General features: G+C 39.5%; 1 protein-coding gene across 1 annotated transcript in view; it reads right to left on the minus strand.

Moving 5' to 3' along the window:
• The window catches only part of LOC126259757 (probable cytochrome P450 303a1), a 148,076-nt gene that overhangs the window by 13,444 nt on the left and 113,139 nt on the right, over positions 1 to 21,493 (minus strand). Inside the window, exons 8-9 of the mRNA XM_049956749.1 lie at positions 603 to 720; positions 306 to 447 (exon numbers count right to left, since the gene is read on the minus strand). Of these exons, the coding sequence (XP_049812706.1) occupies positions 306 to 447; positions 603 to 720 (260 nt within the window). The remainder of the gene's footprint in view (positions 1 to 305; positions 448 to 602; positions 721 to 21,493) is intronic.

The following is a 21,493-nucleotide window of genomic DNA, read 5'->3' on the forward strand; positions in this document are numbered from 1 at the left end:
AGATAATATGCGCACACAAGAATGCTGTGAGAATCATATTTCCATCGATCACTATATTGTAAGATCTCAGTTTCTCCCAGCATACTGAATATTGTAAAAGATGGTATGTGTTGTCGTATGTCTGTTTACATGGCAAAGCTCAAAACCAGACTATGAGTGAAAGAGATCGACATAACCAACTACCTGAAAATTATTACTCAATATAGTGTATGTTATTTGCATGAAAATGCAGTTAATTTTCAGATGCTACCTAGAGAGCTTAAAATTTCAAATGAGTAGATGTTACATGACTATATTGCACTAACCAAATCCAAATGGCGTGTATTCTTCAGGTATCACAACTTTTCCTTCAGCATCAATGAACCTTTCTGGGCGGAAAGCCTCCGGGTCTCCCCATATTTCTTTGTCCATGAGAGTGCAATGGAAGTTGCATATCACCATAGTATCCTAAGCAGTAAAAACATGATTCACAATTCAGTCAAAACAAATATACTAAAGTAGGTCTGTTTATCGCCAAGAATACACATTTCTATTATCAGATATCTGCAATTGCTAAATGGGTGAAGTTAATTCCAATTAATAGTATATAATGAGCACAGTACCTTTGGTATACTGTATCCCAAAAGTTCAGTATCTTTTAGTGCACGGTGAGGTATACTGAATGTGCGCCCCATAAACATGCGAACAGATTCCAGCATACAGGCTTCCATGTATGGCATGCTGTAAAAGTAAGTGATTGTCAGAGCATGTCTACCAAGGAAAGTATAGGATTTTTGGACATGCATGAAGCAGAATATTAATGCAGCTCTAAATACTTCTTTCTCACAAAATGCATGCCATTAATCTTATAGAGAACTCTTCAGATTAAGAGCAGGTTGTACATAACTTTATGAAGGTACAGAAATCTGAGGAACATAGAAAATTTGAAATTGCTGATAAACACTGGGCTTTCTTAGCTGAATGTGTGCTGATGTAACCAGATAAATCTACTAATATGTAGAATCCACGTTGATATTTTGTATTTTAAACAGTGTTGTGGCCTCAGATAATAAAAACTTACATGAGCTGAAATTTGCCAACGCATTTATCACAAAAGCTGGTGAAGGAAATAATTTAGGTGTTCTGCTTTATACTCTTAGTGTAAAACAGAATTTGGTGGAAGAAAACTGAGATACGTTCATAGCTTACTCGTAAGTTGTATACAAAACTGGAAAGCTCCTAACAGACTTTAAAAATGTGTTACAGTGCCAGCACGAAACTAAACGTCTGGACTCTTTGGTGTGACGTCATAAGCGCGTGACTGCGTGTGAGATCGCTCTCTAAGTTTTCATCTATTTTTAGGTTTCAGATATATATTTTAACTGTTTTTGTGATAATATTTACTATATAAGTGACTTATTAGTGGTTTCTTCATTCACCTCTGCATTTCTTGTGTTGTGGCCTGATATTTGTGAGTGTTTCGTATCGAGCAACTTAACCTCTTACCCGTGTTTACATTCCGCGCTGACCAGTTGCAGCTGTAGCGGCGCATTGAAAGCTAAGTACTAATTAATTGTTTGTGTATAGTAGTTTATTTAGGAACTTTAGTAGTCTTCAACCGGTGTTCTTGGTGTTTTCCGGTGAAATAACTTCAGAAGAAATTTTTGCGAACTACTTTCAGTTTCGTTACTGTCATTAGACGTTTGATTTTCTTTCTGTGTTAGTATTTTGTTATATTCTCATTTGTTGTTGATTAATACTGTCAATAATAGTAGTTACTTCCCTTGTAGAGCAAGTTTGTGATTATTGTAGTCAGTTTTTAACATCTTCTTATTGTAGTAGCGGAACTTAGATAAAGTTGTTTTCTTGTTTCAATAATTGTAAAATTTTACCATGAGTGAGAAGTGTGGGCTTTGCCGTAGGTCCGTGAGCAGTGGATTGCGGTGTGAGACTTGTTCGAAGTATTTTCACTGGGGGGAATGCAGTGGGGAAGCCAGTGGGAATTCTGGTGAGATCCTCTCCTGGAACTGCAGGTTATGTAGCAAGAGTAAGTTGATAGAGGAGCAGGAGCGTAAGATCTGTGCCCTTCAGGTGCAGTTGAAAAACGCACAGGAGGAGCTAGATAGGATGAGGAGGGAGAAGGGGGTTGGGGAATGGGAGCTGGCTGTTGGCAAGAGATCTGCTAGGAGAAGGAGATTTTCAGATAGTTTTACTATTGGTGTTAGTAATAGATATGACCAACTGTCAGAGTCTAGTGGAGAGGAATCTCTAGTAGCTGTAGATGTAGGAAGTATGCAGCAGAACTCAGCAGTTACGGTGGCTAGGACAGTTGCAAAGTCTAAGAGAAAGAAGAAGGTTCTGCTGTTAGGTAGTTCTCATGGTAGAGATGTAGGCCAGCAGTTGCAGGAAGTTTTGGGGAGTGAGTACCAGGTCACCAGCATTGTGAAGCCTAATGCAGGATTGGCTCAGGTGACTTTTAACATAGGGGGGTTATGTAGGGATTTTACTAAAGAGGATCAGGTAGTGATTGTGGGTGGGGCTGGTAATAATATTGATAGGGATGGGGAGTATGACATAGATGGTGACCTGGAAAAGATAGCCACTCAGACTGGCAACACGAATGTGCATTTCGTGGAACTGTTTCTGCGTCACGATCGGCCTCATCTTAATACAGCCGTCAGGCGTAATAACATGATATTTGGGGGTGCGCTGTTGACAGAAGGCATGAGTCACATTTCAGTGGTGTCGGTGGAGTCTATCAGCAGGACGGGTTTCACTAGACATGGCCTGCACCTCAACAGGTATGGGAAGGGGAGGTTGGCAAAACTTATAGGTGACAGCATAGGTGGGGGTGGTGGGATCACTCATGGGAAAATCCCGGTAGTTGTGGGTGTTAGAGCTGTACCTTTTTTAGATTGAAGTCAGCTGATAGGTATTCCTGCTTAAGGGAAGTCTCTCTAACAAAGAAACTACTTTCTACAAAGCTTGGGGATCCGATTAATGAGGGAATTAGTATATTTCATCAAAATATACAAGGTATTAGAGATAAAGTTAGTGAACTGCTTATAGATGTTGACTCTGAAATTATTGGTATATCTGAACACTTCTTAAATAAGGAGATAATTCAGAGGCTTCCTTTACCAGGATACAGGTTGGCTGGCAGCTTTTCTAGGAGCTCTTTGTGGTGTGGGGGAGTAGCCATGTATGTGAAAAATGGTATCCCATTTGAGTCAATTGATGTTTCAAAGTACTGCACTGAAAAGGTGTTTGAATGTTGTGCAGGTGTGGTTAAATTTAGTGGAGCTAAACTTCTTACTGTTGTTATTTATAGATCCCCAGACTCCGATTTCACAACATTTTTGCTAAAGCTAGAGGAGGTTCTTGGTTCACTTTATAGGAAATACAAAAAGTTAGTTATATGTGGTGACTTCAATATTAATTGTATAAGTGATTGTGCAAGGAAAAGGATGCTGGTAGACCTCCTTAATTCATATAATCTTATGCAAACCGTATTCTTTCCAACGAGAGTGCAAGGGAACAGTAGAACAACCATAGACAATATTTTTGTTCATTCGTCATTATTAGAAGGGCATTCTGTTAGCAAAAAGGTGAATGGCCTTTCAGATCATGATGCACAAATTTTAAGTCTAAAAGATTTTTGTGCTGCAACACATGTTAAATATAGTTACCAACTTTTTAGGAAAGCTGATCCAGTTGCTGTACAGACTTTTGTAAACCTTATCAAGGAACAAGAGTGGCAAGATGTTTATAGTGCTGATACAGTAGACGATAAATATAATGCTTTCCTCAAGACTTTTCTCGTGCTCTTTGAAAGTTGCTTTCCGTTAGAATGTTCAAAACAGGGTACTAGCACAAACAGGCAGCCTGGGTGGCTGACTAAAGGGATAAGAATATCTTGTAGAACAAAGTGGCAATTATATCAAAACGTTAGAAACAGTCACAATCTAAATGCAGCAGCCCATTACAAACAGTATTGTAAGGTGCTTAAAAAAGTTATTAGGAAGGCAAAAAGTATGTGGTATGCAGATAGAATAGCTAAGTCTCAGGATAAAATTAAAACCATATGGTCAGTCGTAAAGGAAGTGGCTGGTCTGCAGAGACAGGTCGAGAATATAGAATCAGTGCATAGTGGGGATGTCCGTGTTACTGATAAGTCGCATATATGTACAGTACTTAATAATCACTTTCTGAATATAGCAGGTGAACTAAATAGAAACCTAGTCCCAACAAGGAATCATATAGCGCTCTTAGAAAAAAGTGTTCCGAGACTGTTACCTGAAATGCTCCTCCATGATACTAACAAGAGGGAGATTGAGTTAATAATTAAATCACTAAAGACCAAGAACTCTCATGGATATGACGGGGTATGTAGCAGAATACTGAAGTATTGTTCCACGTATGATAGCTCAGTACTTAGCCGTATCTGTAACTTTTCCTTTAGGAGTGGTCGGTTTCCTGACCGATTAAAGTACTCGGTAGTGAACCCACTTTATAAAAAGGGAGACAGGGATAATGTTGAAAATTGTAGACCTATTTCTATGCCATCGGTGTTTGCTAAAGTTATCGAGAGGGTTGTATATACAAGGTTACTGCAGCATTTAAATTCACATAATTTGCTGTCAAATGTACAGTTTGGTTTTAGAAATGGCTTAACAACTGAAAATGCTATAGTCTCTTTTCTCTGTGAGGTTTTGGATGGATTAAATAAAAGGTTGCGAACGTTAGGTGTTTTCTTTGATTTAACGAAGGCTTTTGACTGTGTTGACCACAAAATATTACTGCAGAAGTTGGAACATTATGGAGTAAGGGGAGTAGCTTACAATTGGTTCGCCTCCTACTTTAAGAACAGAAAGTAGAAGGTAATCCTCCGCAATATTGAGAGTGGTAATGATGTTCAGTCCCAATGGGGCACTGTTAAATGGGGCGTTCCCCAAGGGTTGGTGCTGGGGCCACTGCTGTTTCTTATTTATATAAATGATATGCCTTCTAGTATTACAGGTGATTCAAAAATATTTCTGTTTGCTGATGACACCACCTTGGTAGTAAAGGATCTTGTGTGTAATATTGAAACATTATCAAATAATGTAGTTCATGATATAAGTTCGTGGCTTGTGGAAAATAATTTGATGCTAAATCACAGTAAGACTCAGTTTTTACTGTTTCTAACTCACAATTCAACAAGAACTGACATTTTAATCAGACAGAATGGGCATGTTATAAGCGAGACGGAACAGTTCAAGTTCCTAGGCGTATGGATAGATAGTAAGCTGTTGTGGAAAGCCCATGTTCAGGATCTTGTTCAGAAACTAAATGCCACTTTATTTACCATTAGAACATTATCTGAACTAAGTGACATTTCAACACGAAAAGTAGTATACTTCGCATATTTTCATACGCTTATGTCATATGGTATTATTTTTTGGGGTAATTCTTCTGATTCAAAAAGGGTATTTTTGGCTCAAAAACGGGCTGTTCGAGCTATGTATGGTGTAAGTTCGAAAACCTCTTGTCGACCCCTATTCAATAGTCTGGGAATTTTGACATTGCCCTCACAGTATGTATTTTCTTTAATGTCGTTTGTTGTTAGCAATATTAGCTTATTCCCAAGAGTTAGCAGCTTTCACTCAGTTAATACTAGGCAGAAATCAAATCTGCATGTGGAATGCACTTCCTTGACTCTTGTGCAGAAAGGAGTGCACTATTCTGCTGCATCCATTTTCAATAAGCTACCACAAGAACTCAAAAACCTTAGCAGTAGCCCAAACACTTTTAAGTCTAAACTGAAGAGTTTCCTCATGGCTCACTCCTTCTATTCTGTCGAGGAGCTCCTGGAAGAGCTAAAAAATTAAGCAAATTCCAGTGTTACATTCTTGATTTTCTTTATTTAAACTAACGACTTGTCGCCTGAATATGTTTCTTATATTTCATTTCATCTGTTTCTACAATCGTGTTATAATTTCATGTATTGACTCGTTCCATGACCATGGAGACTTCTCCTAAATGTGGTCCCACGGAACAATAAATAAATAAAATAAAATAAAAAAATAAAAATAGATGTGATCACCTTGAGACTGTCAGTTTGGTGACACATGCCTCCAAGAGCTTGAACTCTATCATTTTTAGAAGTATTGAAGGCAGGATGGATACACTGATCATAGGTGGCCAACTTGGCTTTAGAAGAGGTATGCACACTTGAGAAGTAATACTCTGCTTCTAATTAATTCTTGAGAAAAAAAAAGACTAAAGAAGGCTCGAGAGAGTGGCACGAAGTATAAGGACAGAAGAGTAGTGCAGACTGTAGAGGAGAGATGGCTGTGATGAGACGTGAAGAAGCTACTATTAGGAGTGTGTGAGATTGGGCTTCTCTCAATGGGTAGATTCAGAGAGAAACCAGGAGCTGGAGAAGGAATGAAAGTGCATGGTAAGAAAAGAAACATGTTAATATTTGCTGATAACATTACAGTGTTAAGTGAAGAGGTGGGACAATTAGAAGTGATGCTGGCCTAGTGGAAACCACCCTCAGCTCTTCCTATAAGATAAAAATTAATAAAGCTAAAACAAAAATCTTGCTGGTGAGTAGACTGAGACTGCTGACTACTTCACCTACCTAGGGTGTCAAGTTACGTCAGATGGGAGAGAAAAGAAAGATATTGCAAGCCAAATCTATCAGGCAAAGACTGTTTCTAATGAGAGAAGAAACGTTTTTGCATCCAGATCCAGTTTCATACACGAACGTCTCAGGAAATACGTTTTTTAGGGATGTGCTGTGGAATGGAAATGAAACAGGGACATGTGGCGAAACAGAAAAACACACAATAATAGCGTTTCATATTATCTATTGAAGAATCCTAAAGATTGCCTGGATAGACAATGTATGAAATGGAAATGCCCTCCACAGAATGGAGGAAGAGAAGCTGCATCTTTGAAAACTTATCCAACATAGGAGGAGCACACAGGGCAGCTTGCTGAGACATGGTAGAGTCATTAAAACAATCACTGAATGGACAGTAGAGGACAAGAACACAGGAGGCAGACAGAGACTGGAACATGTCAACCAAGTCACGGAGGATAACTGCTGCACCACCTACACTGCTCTCGTTTGACCGTCAAACAGACTTCCGTAAGGATGACATAGTAATAAGTATCCCCAGTGTAGAGAAACAACTGAAGGAGTTGAAAACAAATAAATCACCAGATTTGGGTGGAATCCCAGTTTGGTTTGTCAAAGAGTACTCTGCGGCATTGGCTCCTTACTTAGATTGCATTTATCACGCATCTCTCACCCAGCTCAAAGTCCCCAGTGACTGGAGAAAAGCGTGGGTGACTCTTGTGTATAAGAAGGGCAAAAGGATGGACATCCAAAATTACAGACCAATACCCCCAACATTGGTTTGCTGCAGAATCGTAGAACATATTCTCAGTTCGAATACAATAAATTGTCTTGTGACTGAGAAGCTTATATCCACAAATCAGCACAGTTTTAGAAAGCATCACTCACACGAAATTCAACTTGCCATTTTCTCATATAATATACTGTGAACTATGGATGAAGGGCCACAGGCAAATTACATATTTTTAGATTTCTGGAAAGCATTTGATACGTTGCCCCATTGCAGGCTGTTAAAGAAGGTATGAGCATATGAAATAGGTTCACAGATATGCGAGCTAAAAAACTTCTTAAATTATAGAACCCAGTATTTTGTCCTCGATGGAGAATACTCATCAGAGAAAAGGTATCGTCAGGAGTGAACCAAGGAAAAAGGAAATGTGATAGGACTGCTATTATTCTCTATACACATAAGTGATTTGGCAGACAGAGCAGGCAGTGATCTACGGTTGTTTGCTGATGATGCTGTGGTTTACGGTAAGGTGTCGTCATTGAGAGACTGTAGGAGGATACGAGATGTTCAAAATGTTCAATGTGTGTGAAATCTTATGGGACTTAACTGCTAAGGTCATCAGTCCCTAAGATACGAGATGACTTAAACAGAATTTCTAACTGATGTGATGAATGGCAGCTAGCACTAAATGTAGAAAAATGTACAGCATTAGTAGTGTCCTGCTTGACACAGTCATGTCATATAAATATTTGCACATAACAATGTAAAGCAATATGAAATGGAAAAAAATGTGTGAGGAGTGTCATAGGAAAGGCAAATGGTCAACTTTGGTTTATTGGGAGAATTCTGAGAAAAATGTGATTCATCTGTAGAGGATACCACATATAGGACACCAGTTTGATCTATTCTTGAGTACTGCTTGTGTGTTTGGGCTCCATGTCAGGTCAGAGTGAAGGACAACATTGAATCAATTCAGAGGTGGGTTGCTAGATTTCTTACTGATAGGTCTGAACAACACACAAGTATTACCAAGAAGCTTCAGGAACTAAAATGGGAATCCCTGGAGGGAAGGTGACATTTTTTTTAGTAACACTGTTGAGAAAATTTAGAGACCTGACATTTGAAGCTGACTGCAGAATGATTCTGTTGCCTCCAACACACATTGCCCTTAAGGATCTCGAAGATAAGATATGAGACTTTAGAACTCATATGGAGGCAGATAGACAGTCATTTTTCCCTCATTCTATTAGTGAGTGGAACATGAAAGGAAATGAGTAGTAGTGGTACGGGGTACCCTCCACCATACACTCTAAGGTGGATAGCAGAGTATTGATGTAGATGTAGAAGAGGAAAGCTGAACACGGAAAAATATGACAAGCTGTTCTCGACCAACCTGATGCTTGAAGACCAAGAAGTAGTATTCCTGGGCATTAACAAGGGTTAATTGTAAAATGTCAAACGTTCCCTGCATATAGGCTGTTTCATAAAGTTTCAGGTGGACTGTCAGATGTTAGTAACTTTCTGCCACCTTCAAGCATCCAGTAGTTAGTCCAAAATTTTATGGAGCACAGGTGTAATTGACTACGGATCTCTGTTCAAGAGTTCAGTTACAGGAAAGCAGTTGGCAGGAGTAACTCCTTTGTGAGGCAAATTTAGATTATATGTATATCATTTTCACAACAAGTGTCACATTTCTGAATCTCACAGAATCATATGGATTGTTGACATATTTCATTACAGATATACTGAGAGAGAGGTGTTTGTACCCCTGGTTGTTTACAAATGAACATGCCCATGAAATAGAAGAAAGGTGGAGGGGTGAATGTACATCAATGAATGAAAATGTTAATTTATATGTCTTTGACAGTTCTCAATATTTGGTGTAGTAGTTCTGCTAAATTCACATAGATTTTTCACACTGGGGAATAACAGAAGATTGTTTGACTTGTTACAATGAACAACTCTAGAAATAAGTCATTAGACCATTGTACCAGTAGGAAACTGTAGTAAAGCATGCTAATATTAACTAGAAAATGTGCAGAATACATACAAGAATGGCTAGTAATGTTTTGAAAGTGTACTATGCTCTATTATTTCACTTTGTAGACATATGGTCAACAGTGGCATTGTTAACATGTACCTGGTGTACATTTCAACTTACTTAGAAGTGTTGCTTTGCTGGAAGGGCAGCTACTGTTTCCATATGTATGGTACTGTAGTCAGACTAGCACTTGGAAGGAGACAATTTTGTAAAACATTTTTCTTTTTTATGGTTTCAAAAGTAAAAGAAAACTTGAAAGACGTGAACATTTGCAATGGTTTATTAGGAAACTTTCTCCTTCCTATGAGACACCCTTTTTGTAGTTGGCGGGATTTGAAAGACTGAATTTTGTTAGATGATGAGGAATATGGTCAATATCAGGTATTTGGTTATATATGAAAACATTCCTGCTGTGGAGAAAATAGTTTGTGAAACAAACAATGATTTTTAAGGACATCAAAATAAAACTCAGGATTGGTTCACCAATCATGTACAAAACCCAGCACAATTGCTTTTGATTTAATACCACTCTCTTTGACATATAGGCCATTCACACTGAATGAAAGGAACTCTATACATATTTCCAACATTATTGGTGTGGATGGAATCTGACTTTACGAGTTATTTCCAGATAGTAGGGTAGGAGTGGGGGATGGTAAAGTGTTGCTTGTGGGAGCATGCGGAACTAGGTGGACAGGGGTTTGGACAGGTAGGTGCACTCGGGAAGTTTGATGAAGGGTGGGGGTGGGGGTGGGAGAGGGGGGTAGCAGAGGAGGAGAGAAGTAAAAAGAGTGTGGGTGTGTTGTAGAATAGAGGACAGTGTAGTGCTGGAATGGGAACAGGGAAGGGTCTGGGTAAGGATAAAGATTAACGAAGGTCGAGGCCACAAGGATTACAGGAATGTAGGATATACTGCAGGGTTAGTTCTCATTTGTGCAATTCAGGAAAGCTGGTGTTGGTGGGAAGGATCCGGATGGCACAGGCTGTGAAGCAGTCATAGAAATTAAGACTGTTGTGGTGGGGAGTGTTTCTTGGTCACAATTTGTCAGTGGCTATTCATGTGGACTGACAGCTTGTTAGCTGTCATGCCCACATAGAATGCAGCACAGTGGTTGCACCTTATCTTGTTGATCACATGACTGGTTTCACAGGTAGCCTTGCCTTTGATGGGATAAGTGACACTCGTGACTGGACTGAAATATAAGGTGGTGAGAGGATGTATGGGACAGATCTTGCATCTAGGTCTATTACAGGGATATGAGCCGTGAGACAAGTGTTAATGTATATGATCCCACTTCTGGTCACGAATGTCAATGTATATGGGCAGGGAAGGGGGGAGAAGCTTGTTACATATGGCTCGTGATGACAGTGTGCAGGAGGTCGAGCGGTTAGGATTTGAGAGTGAGCATCCAGGGCTGCTGTTAAATGACAAAACAGGAAATTAGGTACAATAAAGAGGATATATTTCAATGTACGGTGTGCAAGGGGCACACCTAGAAATGTGTTTTCTGACCTCCATCTAAAATTAGAGTGCTTTTGGGTTCTGTTAAGGATGATCTTGGTTTGTGTAAGGTGGGTGTATACTGCATTCCTTGTAGCTGTGGCATGGGATATATTGGTCAGACTATCAGGACCTTGGAGGACCAATGTACTGAGCATAAATGACATACACGATTTTAGCAGCCAAGTAGATCTGCTATTGCTGAACATTGTATGGCTACTGTTCACACTATGATATATAACAATACTGAGATATAGGCGTGCATGTCCAGCTACTGGGACAATGTTATTAAGGAGGCTGTGGGGATTAAATTAGTGAGCAACCTTGTAAACAGGGATGGAGGTTTTTGTTTAAACTCTGCTTGGACTCATGTTCTCTCCCTTGTCAAAAAACAGAGGGACAGAGTCAATGTTACCTCACTTGCTAGTTTGTAGTCTTTCACTATCGATACCTCTGACTATAGTCATCTTTGGTGGCACTAGCATTCAGTGTGTGTGTATTACCTGGCTGAATTCCCATAAGTTGTTTGAAAAAGTCAGAAAATGAAAGATGTAGGGAATTAAAATGGAGTGAAGAAAGGAGTAGTTACTGTGAATAAGTGCTGAGACAGAAGGAATTAACGTAAATTAAGGCCAGGTGGGTGGCGATAAGCAAGGACATGTTGTGGTGCTAGTTCCCACCTGCAGAGTTCTGAGAAACTGGTGTCTGGGGGAAGAAACCAGGTGGCACATGTAGTGAAACAGGCACCGAGGTTGTGACTGTCATATTGTACAGCATGCTGTGCTACAGGATATTGTGTGATGCCTGTATACACCCTCTGCCTACGCCCATTCATCCTGACAGATAACTGTATGGTAGTCACACCGACCTCAAAGGCCAAACAGTGTTACATAACAGCTGGTATATGACATGTGTCATTTCACAGGTGACTCTCCCTTTGATAGTACATGTTCTGCCAGCTACAGGGCTAGAATAGGTGGTGGAAGGAGGGAGCATAGGGCAAGTCTTGCAGTGGTGACGGTCACAGGGGTAGGAGCCATAGGGTATGGAGGAGCCATAGGGTAGGGTGGTGGGTGCAGAAGGTGTATAGAATCTGACAAGGATATTGTGGAGATTGGGAGGATGACAAAAAGCCATTCTAGGTGTTGTGGGCAAAATATCAGACAGAATGGATCTCATTTCAGGTCATGATTTTAGGAAGTCAAGACCTTGTCAGAGTAGCTGATTGATACATTCAAGACCAATATAATACAGGGTAGCAAGTAGTGTGCTCCAAAGATGTTTTTTGGAGGAATCAGCCATACCAGGATTGTATGTGATGGCCCAGGAAATCTGCTTTTGAACTAGACTGTCAGGACAATAATGTCCAGTGAAGGCTGAAATGAGAGTGGTGGTGTGTTCCTGTAAAGAGATTGCATCTGAACAAATATATTTGCCTCGAATGCCAAGGCTGTATGGGAGGGAACATTTGACATGGAAAGGATAGCAACTGTTAAAAGCACTATTGTTTGTTAGTAGGTTTGATGTGGACGGAAGTGTGTAACTGGCCTTCAGTGAGGATGAGATCAACATCAAGGAAAGTGCCGTGGGATTCAGAATAGTACCATGTGAAATTTAATTGGGAGGAGGTATTTAGAGATTCCAGGGATTTTAACAGGTCAGCCTCACCCTGAGTCCATACAGCAAAGATGTCATCATTGTATCTGAACCAGACCACGGGCTGAATGCTTATGGATCCCAGGACAGTCCCTTTCAAGCGACCCATGAAAAGGTTGGCATAGGAAGGAGCCACCCTGGTTCCCATGGCCATATCCCTGTTCTGTTTGTATGTCTGCCCCACAAAGGTGAAGTAATTTTGGTAAGTGTAAAGTTGATTAAGGTGAGTAAGAAGGATGTCATTTACTATTAATCAGGTGGGTGTTGACTGAGGAAATGTTCTTATTCTACACCAGCCTTTTTACAGTTTCAAATACAGCCATCTCTTGCACTTACCCAACTAATCTGCGACCTATATACCCCATCTGCCAGTTTTGACTCCACCAGACTTCTCTCCTACAAAATCCTGCAGTTATCTGCCTCTCATGTTTCCTTGGATGGTATCATCCACCAAGCCAATTTCAGACTGGAACAACATACCAGACTTCACATCAAAAAGCTATCCCACCTTCTCCTAAACTACCTCAACAGCGGTGTTTCCCTTTCTGCTCTCTGCAGCTCCCCAGACAGCAACACCATCAACCACCACTCCTCTCCTACAAACTGAGCTTGGCCAGCCTCCTCAACATCCCACTGCCTTCCAGACCTGTAATAACTCATAATCATAAGAACCCGTCACAACAGTGCAGTGTTCTCAACCTCTCGTCCAAAGCACCCCCACCCCCACCCCCTCCCCTGAATTCTGTGTTATCCAAGGGTCTCTCTTTCAGCCATAAACCTGCAATTAATTGTGCTGCTTTGGTGAAAGACCTAATTTCCTTTACATGTGATGTCAACTGGAAATATCAATTTGCAGCCCAATCCCAAAACCTTTCCAACAGCAAACCTGACATTGAACCCTGACTTGAACAGTTCTGACCACAATCTCAACTTGATCCACCACCGTTACCTCAGAATCATCCCTTACAATCCTTGCAAGAATTCCTCACTTCCAGCATTGCTTCACAACCTTTCCTCAGCTCCCTACAACATGACCCTAACTTGTCCTCTGCAGAACTCCAGGCTCTACATTCCCTAAAAGCTGATGACTCCATCATTATCCTCCCAGCAGACAAAGGATCTACCACTGTGGTACTTGACCAACAGGAGTATGTTAGTGAAGGTCTACACCAGCTGTCTGACACCTCTACTTACATCTGCCATCGAGATCCCAGTCCCTCCTACAAACCTCAGGCCCCTAATAAGGACTTACACCTCAATCCACAGAACTTCTTCCCCCACCCAAACCACCCCCCACCCCCCACTTTTTACCTTCTTCCTAAGATCCACAAACCCATATGCCTTGGATGTCATATAGTTGCTGGTTTCAAAGCACCCTCCGAATGTATATCTCCCTTTGTTTATCAACACCTGACCTGTTAAAATTCCTGGAATCTCTAAATACCTTCTCACAATTAAATTTCTTATGGTACTATTCTGAATCCCATTCTGTATTGAAGATACTGACCATTTCCTAGATCATCTGAAATCTGTGCATGTCCCACTCTCACCACACACCTTGCTTGTCACCATTGACGCTATCTCCCTCTATACCAACATCCCTCACATACATGGTCTGTCTGTTGCTGAACATTTCCTCAGTCAATGCCCAAATGATTCCAAGCCTATGACATCCTTCTTGCTCACCTTAATCAACTTCATAATTACCAACCATTATTTTACCTTTAAAGAGCAGACATATCAACAGATCAGTGGTACGGCCATGGAAACCAATATGGCTCCTTTCTATGCCAGCCTTTTCATGGCTGTCATGGGATCCACAAGCCTTCAGCCCCTGCCCTGGTTCAGATACAATGATGACATTTTTGCTGTAGGGACTCACAGTGAGGCTGACCTGTTAAAATTCCTGGAATCTCTAAATACCTTCTCCCAATTAAATTTCTTATGGTACTATTCTGAATCCCATGGCACTTTCCTTGATGTTGATCTCATCCTCACTGAAGGCCAGTTACACACTTATGTCCATATCAAACCTACTAACAAACAATAGTACTTTTAACAGTTGCTATCCTTCCCATGTCAAATGTTCACTTCTGCACAGGCTTGGCATTTGAGACAAACATATTTGTTTGGATGCAGACTCTTTACAGGACTACGCCACTCTCACTTCAGCCTTCACTGGACATAATTACCCCAACAGCCTAGTTCAAGAGCAGATTTCCTAGGCCATTGCACCCAATCCTGGTACTCCAAAAACAAGTTTGGAGCACACCACTTGTCACCCTGTATTATCCTTGTCTTGAATATATCAATCAGCTACTTTGACAAGGTCATGGCTTCTTAAAATCATGCCCTGAAATGAGATCCATTCTGTCTGAGATTTTGCCCACCACACTTACAATAACTTTTGGTCACCATCCCAATCTCCACAACCTCCTTGTCAGACCCAATGCTCATTCTGCACCCATCACCCTACCCCATGGCTCCTACCCTGAGACTGTCCCTACTGGAAGATATGCCCTATGCACCCTCCTTCCACCACCTATTCCAGGCCTGTAACAGTCAAAACATATACTATCAAAGGAAGAGCCACCTGTGAAATGACACGTGTCATATACCAGGTGTTATGTAAACATTGTTCGGCCTTTTACATCGGCATGACTACCACTCAGTTAACTGTGAGGATGAATGGTCATAGGCAGAGGGTGTACACAGGCAATACACAATATCCTCTTGTGGAGCATGCTGTACAATGTGACAGTCATGACCTCAGTGGCTGTTTCACTACATGTGCCACCTGGTTTCTTCCACCAGTTTCTCAGAACTCTGCAGGTGGGAACTAGCCCTACAGTATGTCCTCGTTTCTCGCCACCCATCTGGCCTTAATTTACATTAATTCCTTCCATCTCAGCATTTATTCACAGTAACTACTTCTTTCTTCACTCGATTTTAGTTTCCTACATCTTTCATTTTCTGACCTGTCTATTTTTTGTCATACCCCTCCCCCGTCTGTTGCGTTCAATGCACTTAGCTCTTCACTCTTATTAACTTGTACACAATGTTTTAGTAGTCTTGTAATCTCTGTCTTCCATATTACCCCGTCTTCCACTTTTAAGCTCTCAAGTTTTCAAATCTTTCCCAATGCAGTCCCCAATAATCAGTCTTTCCTTCTCATCCTGTCCCCTGACCTGCGGCTCTGGGTGACTTTTCTGAACTGTACCTCTTTCCTTAAACCTCTTCAATCCTTTTCCTTCACCCCTCTTCCTTCACCCTCAACTCTTCTGCCAGAAGAAGGAGCCACTGGCTCAGAAAGCTTGTTGAAGTGAAATCCTTTTGTGTGTGTTTTCTCCTGCTGCCACTTGGTGAGTAGATTTTTTGTCACAGTAATGTAGTAATGTAGTCAATGTTGATCAAATATTTAAAAAGAACTCAAATATGTAATGAAGGGGTTCTCTCGTTAACAGTGGCAAAGATATGCTAAAATAGATCTGATGAAGAAATTGAGAAACAAAATTGTAATTTACAATTCTCACAATTACAGTATTTCTGTAAACACAACTATTTTAGACCATTAAAAATCAAAGTATGATAAGCATTTAGTTCATTATTGGTATTCTGATTTCTACTTTTTCACCTCATTTGAAGAAACAGTGTCCAGTGCTATATTGCCACTAAGCATAAGAAACAAGAATCTGTAAAATATTACTTAAATGTGTAATAATATTCAGGTGTACTTTTATTCTAGTTTAAAGCCATTTGCTAATAACCATATTCATCTGTCTGCAGAGGCTGAACCAAATGGGGTAATAGAACATTACATAGATCTGTCTCATTCTGATGGTGATGTGCTGTCAGAGTTAGTACACAATGGACTGTCAGAAAATGAAATTCAGTGGAATTTCCAGTAAATGTGAATAATGCTGATCTAAAAATAATTCCTAGTGGACCATTCCAGAAGACTAAAGAAGAGGCTTTTCTGCGAATTTTTAACCATATCAGGTCATAAACTAAACTGGTTGTCATTTTCAGGGAAACTTCAGAAATCTTCTGTCAGATTTGCTGATTGTTTTCCGAATAGGACTCTTGACAATCTGAGTGCATTCGCCAGTAAGGAAGTAACAGACTAAATATTCATGAATCCATTTGGATAAATGTATCCAGCCCGTGCAAATTCATGTGTTATGATTAAATACTAAAAGGAATATTGCAGAAGCTGTATTATTGTAAGGTACTGTAAAATGAATTGTAGATTAAAACTGAAGAAACTGCAGAAAGGTGGGAATTTAAGGAGATGGGAACGAGATAAGCTGAAAGAAACAGAGGTTGTAAAGAGTGGAAAGAAATACAGTAGAAGAAGAATGGGTAGCTTTGATTTATGAAATGGTGAAGGCAGCAGAGGATCAAGTAGGTAAAAAGGCAAGGGCTAGTAGAAATCCTTGGGTAAGAGAAGAAATATTGAACTTAATTGATGAAAGGAGAAAATATAAAAATGCAGTAAATGAAGCAGGCAAAAAGGAATACAAATGTCTCAAAAATGAGATCAACAGGAAGTGCAAAATGGCTAAGCAAGGATGTCTAGAGGACAAATGTAAGCATGTAGAGGCATATATCACTAGGGGTAAGATAGATACAGCCTACAGGAAAGTTAAAGAGTTCTTTGGAGAAAAGAGAACAACTTGTAAGAATATCAAGAGCTCAGATGGAAACCCAATTCTATGAAAAGAAGGGAAAGCAGAAAGGTGGAAGGAGTATATAGAGGGTCTATACAAGGGAAAAGCACTTGAGGACAATATTATGGAAATGGAAGAGGATGTAGATGAAGATGAAATGGGAGATATGATACTGTGTGAATAGTCTGACAAAGCACTGAGAGGCCTAAGTAGAAACAAGGCCCCAGGAGTAGACAACATTCCATTAGAACTACTGACGGCCTTTGGAGAGCCAGCCCTGACAAAACGCTGCCATCTGGTGAGCAAGATGTATGAAACAGGCAAAATACCCTCAGACTTCAAGAAGAATATAATAATTCCAATCCCAAAGAAAGCAGGTGTTGACAGATGTGAAATTTACTGAACTATCAGTTTAATAAGTCACAGCTGTAAAATACTAACGCAAATTATTTACAGGCAAATGGAAAAACTGATAGAAGCTGACCTCGGGAAAGATCAGTTTGGATTCCATAGAAATGTTGGAACACATGAGGCAATACTGACCCTTCAACTTATCTTAGAAGAAAGATTAAGGAAAGGCAAACCTACGCTTCTAGCATTTGTAGACTTAGAGAAAGCTTTTGATAATGTTGACTGGAATATTCTCTTTCAAATTCTGAAGATGGCAAGGGTCAAATACAGGGAGTGAAAGGCTATTTACAATTTGTACAGAAACCAGCTGGCAGTTATAAGAGTCGAGGGGTATGAAAGGGGAGCAGTGGTTGGGAAGGGAGTGAGACAAGGTTGTAGCCTATCCCCAATGTTATTCAGTCTGTATATTGAGCAAGCAGTAAAGGAAACCAAAGAAAACTTTGGAGTAGGAATATAAATCCATGGGGAAGAAATAAAAACTTTGAGGTTTGCCGATGACAGTGTAATTCTGTCAGAGACAACAAAGGACCTGGAAGACCAGTTGAATGGAATAGACAATGTCTTGAAAGGAGGATACAAGACGAACTTCAACATATGCAAAACGAGGATAATGGAATATTGTTGAATTAAATTGGGTGATGCTGAGGGAATTAGATTAGAAAATGAGACACTTAAAGTAGTAAAGGAGTTTTGCTATTTGGCAAGCAAAACAAATGATGATGGTTGAAATAGAGAGGATACAAAATGTAGACTAGCAATGGCAAGGAAATCGTTTCTGAAGAAGAGAAATCTGTTAACAACGAGTATAGATTTAAGTGTCAGGAAGTCGTTTCTGAAAGTATGTATATGAAGTGTAGCCATGTATGGAAGTGAAACATGGACAATAAATAGTTTAGACAAGAAGAGAATAGAAGCTACAGAAGAATGCTGAAGATTAGATGGGTAGAACACATAACTAATGAGGAGGTACTGAATAGAATTGGGGAGAAGGGAAATTTGTGGCACAACTTGACTATAAGAAAGGATCGGTTGGTAGGACATGTTCTGAGGCATCAAAAGATCACCAATTTGGTATTGGAGGACAGTATGGAACGTAAAAATCGTAGAGAGAGACCAAGAGATGAGTACACTACGCAGATTCAGAAGGATGTAGGTTGCAATAGGTACTGGGAGATGAAGAAGCTTGCACAGGATAGAGTAGCATGTAGAGCTGCATCAAACCAGTCTCAGGACTGAAGACCACAACAACTACAACTATAAAATTGGGTGAATGGCAACATTGGGGTGGAAAGAACCAAAACTTTAGAAATAGTTTGTATCATTTGACAAAGAGTTATAATATCATGCTATGAGGGTAATTTTGTGAGATGTTGATCAATCCATAAATTTGCAAAGGAATATTGGTTTTTTGTTGTTTACAGCACAGAAGAATCTAGATACAATCCAATTAAGAATATTAAATTACTATTTTACAGATTAGGTTGAATATAAACTCTTCCATTTTTGGGAGACACAAGTGGAAAAATAGTACCTCGTTGAAACAATTTGGCCGCTTATCATTTGGTGTCATCCAAAAATGTATGGAGAGCAGCATCCATTTCATTTTTAAGCCATAAAACTAATTTATTTATTCCATGTGATCTGATGGTACACAGTGTGTTGCAGATGTCGGAAAATATCAGTTAACATTGTGAACATATATTAACATATAGTATCCTAATGTATTATATTGCAAAGATTGGTTAAGTTTACTTCACTCTAGTTGCTCAATGTTTTCAATTTAACACAAATAGCAAGATTATTGTTCTAAGTATTCATTTATAGAGTAAAAACAGTGACACAACAAATATGGCTTAACGACTTTGCTAAATTTTATGTTGTCTGTGATGGACTTAATACTAGTGGGAAGATTGTTGAACAGTTGGAGGCCCATGTGGAAAGCTCTCTTTTTACACAGTTGAGTGTTTGTATGTAAAACATGCAGATTTGAGTTTTTCCTGGTGTTGTGTTTATGTATTTCATTATTTTTTATGACTCTGGAGTCAGTTGGCACTATGTGGTTTCTGAAAAATTTTAGAGTCTCAAGAATGTATAGGCAAGGCAGTGTAGGGTTTGTTGGTTGGTTTGGGGGATTAAAGGGACCAGACTGCGACGGTCATCGGTCGCAGTGTAAGGATTTCCAACTTTCTGAAGATGGGTTTGCAGGAGTCTCTGGGTTTGCTCCCAGTTATAATCCTCATTGCTCTCTTCTGGATTTTGAATGTGCTCAGGGCAGTTGGAGAATTTCCCCAGAATTTCCACACCATATTTTAGGTGGGCTTGTATGTAAGCGTAGTATGTGCTGGTTAATGTCTTCAGGCTAGCACATGATTTCAGTACACTCAATGCATAACAGCCAGTACTAACATCACATAGCCCTTATTTGTTGCTTTATTTTGTTTATGAAAATATCCTGGTAAACTATTCTACAAGACTGGAAAAAACTGGTTGGAATGAAGCCTCTTTACCAAAAGTTCTGGTTGAGAATTATGAATTATTTAGGAATAAAGGAGACGACTCACTGAAAAGCAGAAATGCTGTGTTGTGAACAGATACACAAACAAAGCTACAGAGGCTGGCAATTTTTGGACTGCACTCCCTTTTTAAACTTGTAGTAAAAACATGCTCGCACACACACACACACACACACACACACACACACACACACATCTGTCTCCCTACATTGTGCTGAGTTGATTGAGTGTAGGGAGACGTGTGTGTGTGTGTGTGTGTGTGTGTGTGTGTCATTCCAAAACATAGCAAAGCTCTGTACCTTTTGTTTATGTATCTATCAACAACGCAGCGCTTCTGCCTTTTGGTGAGTCATCTCCTTCATTCCTAAATAATTTGTAATTAAAGAACTCAAGTTTCTTAGTCTCTTAAAAATTGTACATTCAAGATACAAAAAATATTTATGTGTTTAGGAAACATGATAGGCCCCTGCATCAACTGATTTTGAAGAGAGGTATCTTCTGTCTAATCATTTAACATACTACTTCCACCCCTCATTATCTTGTGATTACAAATATAGAATCTTGATTGCACAATAAATGTACAAGAATTTATCAACTTTTACATTTTGTAAAGGATTTCATGTTCTTGCTACTACAGATATACTGTCTCCAATCACAAACATTGTGGGGCAATAGGTTTCACTTTAAGTTAATTAACTCAGGAGGTATCAGGATTTGAAGATATAATTTCATTACCATGAAAAAATGTATGTCTCAAAATTGAAACATAAAAACCAAGAACCTAGGCATCTTTGTAGACCAATTGTTTCTAAGTCTGACAAAGTAATTTTTTACATTTAAATTGCTGTAATTCGGAATTGAGATACAGTTTGAAGACAACACCCATTTTTATACCTTTATGTATTTCAAAATTCTGTTCTGATAATAATGAAGCCCAAAATTTTCCAAATGTGGTGTGGTTCTTGCATTTTCCATACTTTTATTCTTAAAAAATATTCAAAATTTAAACTTTTGTGAAATAATGTGTAAATACCAACTCTCTTAGAAATGGGGGACATTTTGTTGAACATGAAAGTATGATAACATAACAATACCAAATTTAGCATTTCTGTAAAGCTCAAGGATACAAATTTTTTGGTACGTGAAGCAATTGGTCCTAAAATCCAGCTTGGTAACCTTTACGTATTCTCTCTTTTGTATTATTAATTAACTTAGCATTTTTTGTAACTGACTGAAAACCATGAAGTGATGCTTTACTGTGAGTGAGTGTGAGACTATAAATAGCCAGACATGAGCCAGGAGAGGAGCATCAGACTGAGTTCACGAGGGCACATACTATGTCAATAGTAATGGCAAAAACC

This window comes from Schistocerca nitens, chromosome 5, assembly GCF_023898315.1.
Source record: "Schistocerca nitens isolate TAMUIC-IGC-003100 chromosome 5, iqSchNite1.1, whole genome shotgun sequence".
Lineage (NCBI taxonomy): Eukaryota > Metazoa > Arthropoda > Insecta > Orthoptera > Acrididae > Schistocerca > Schistocerca nitens.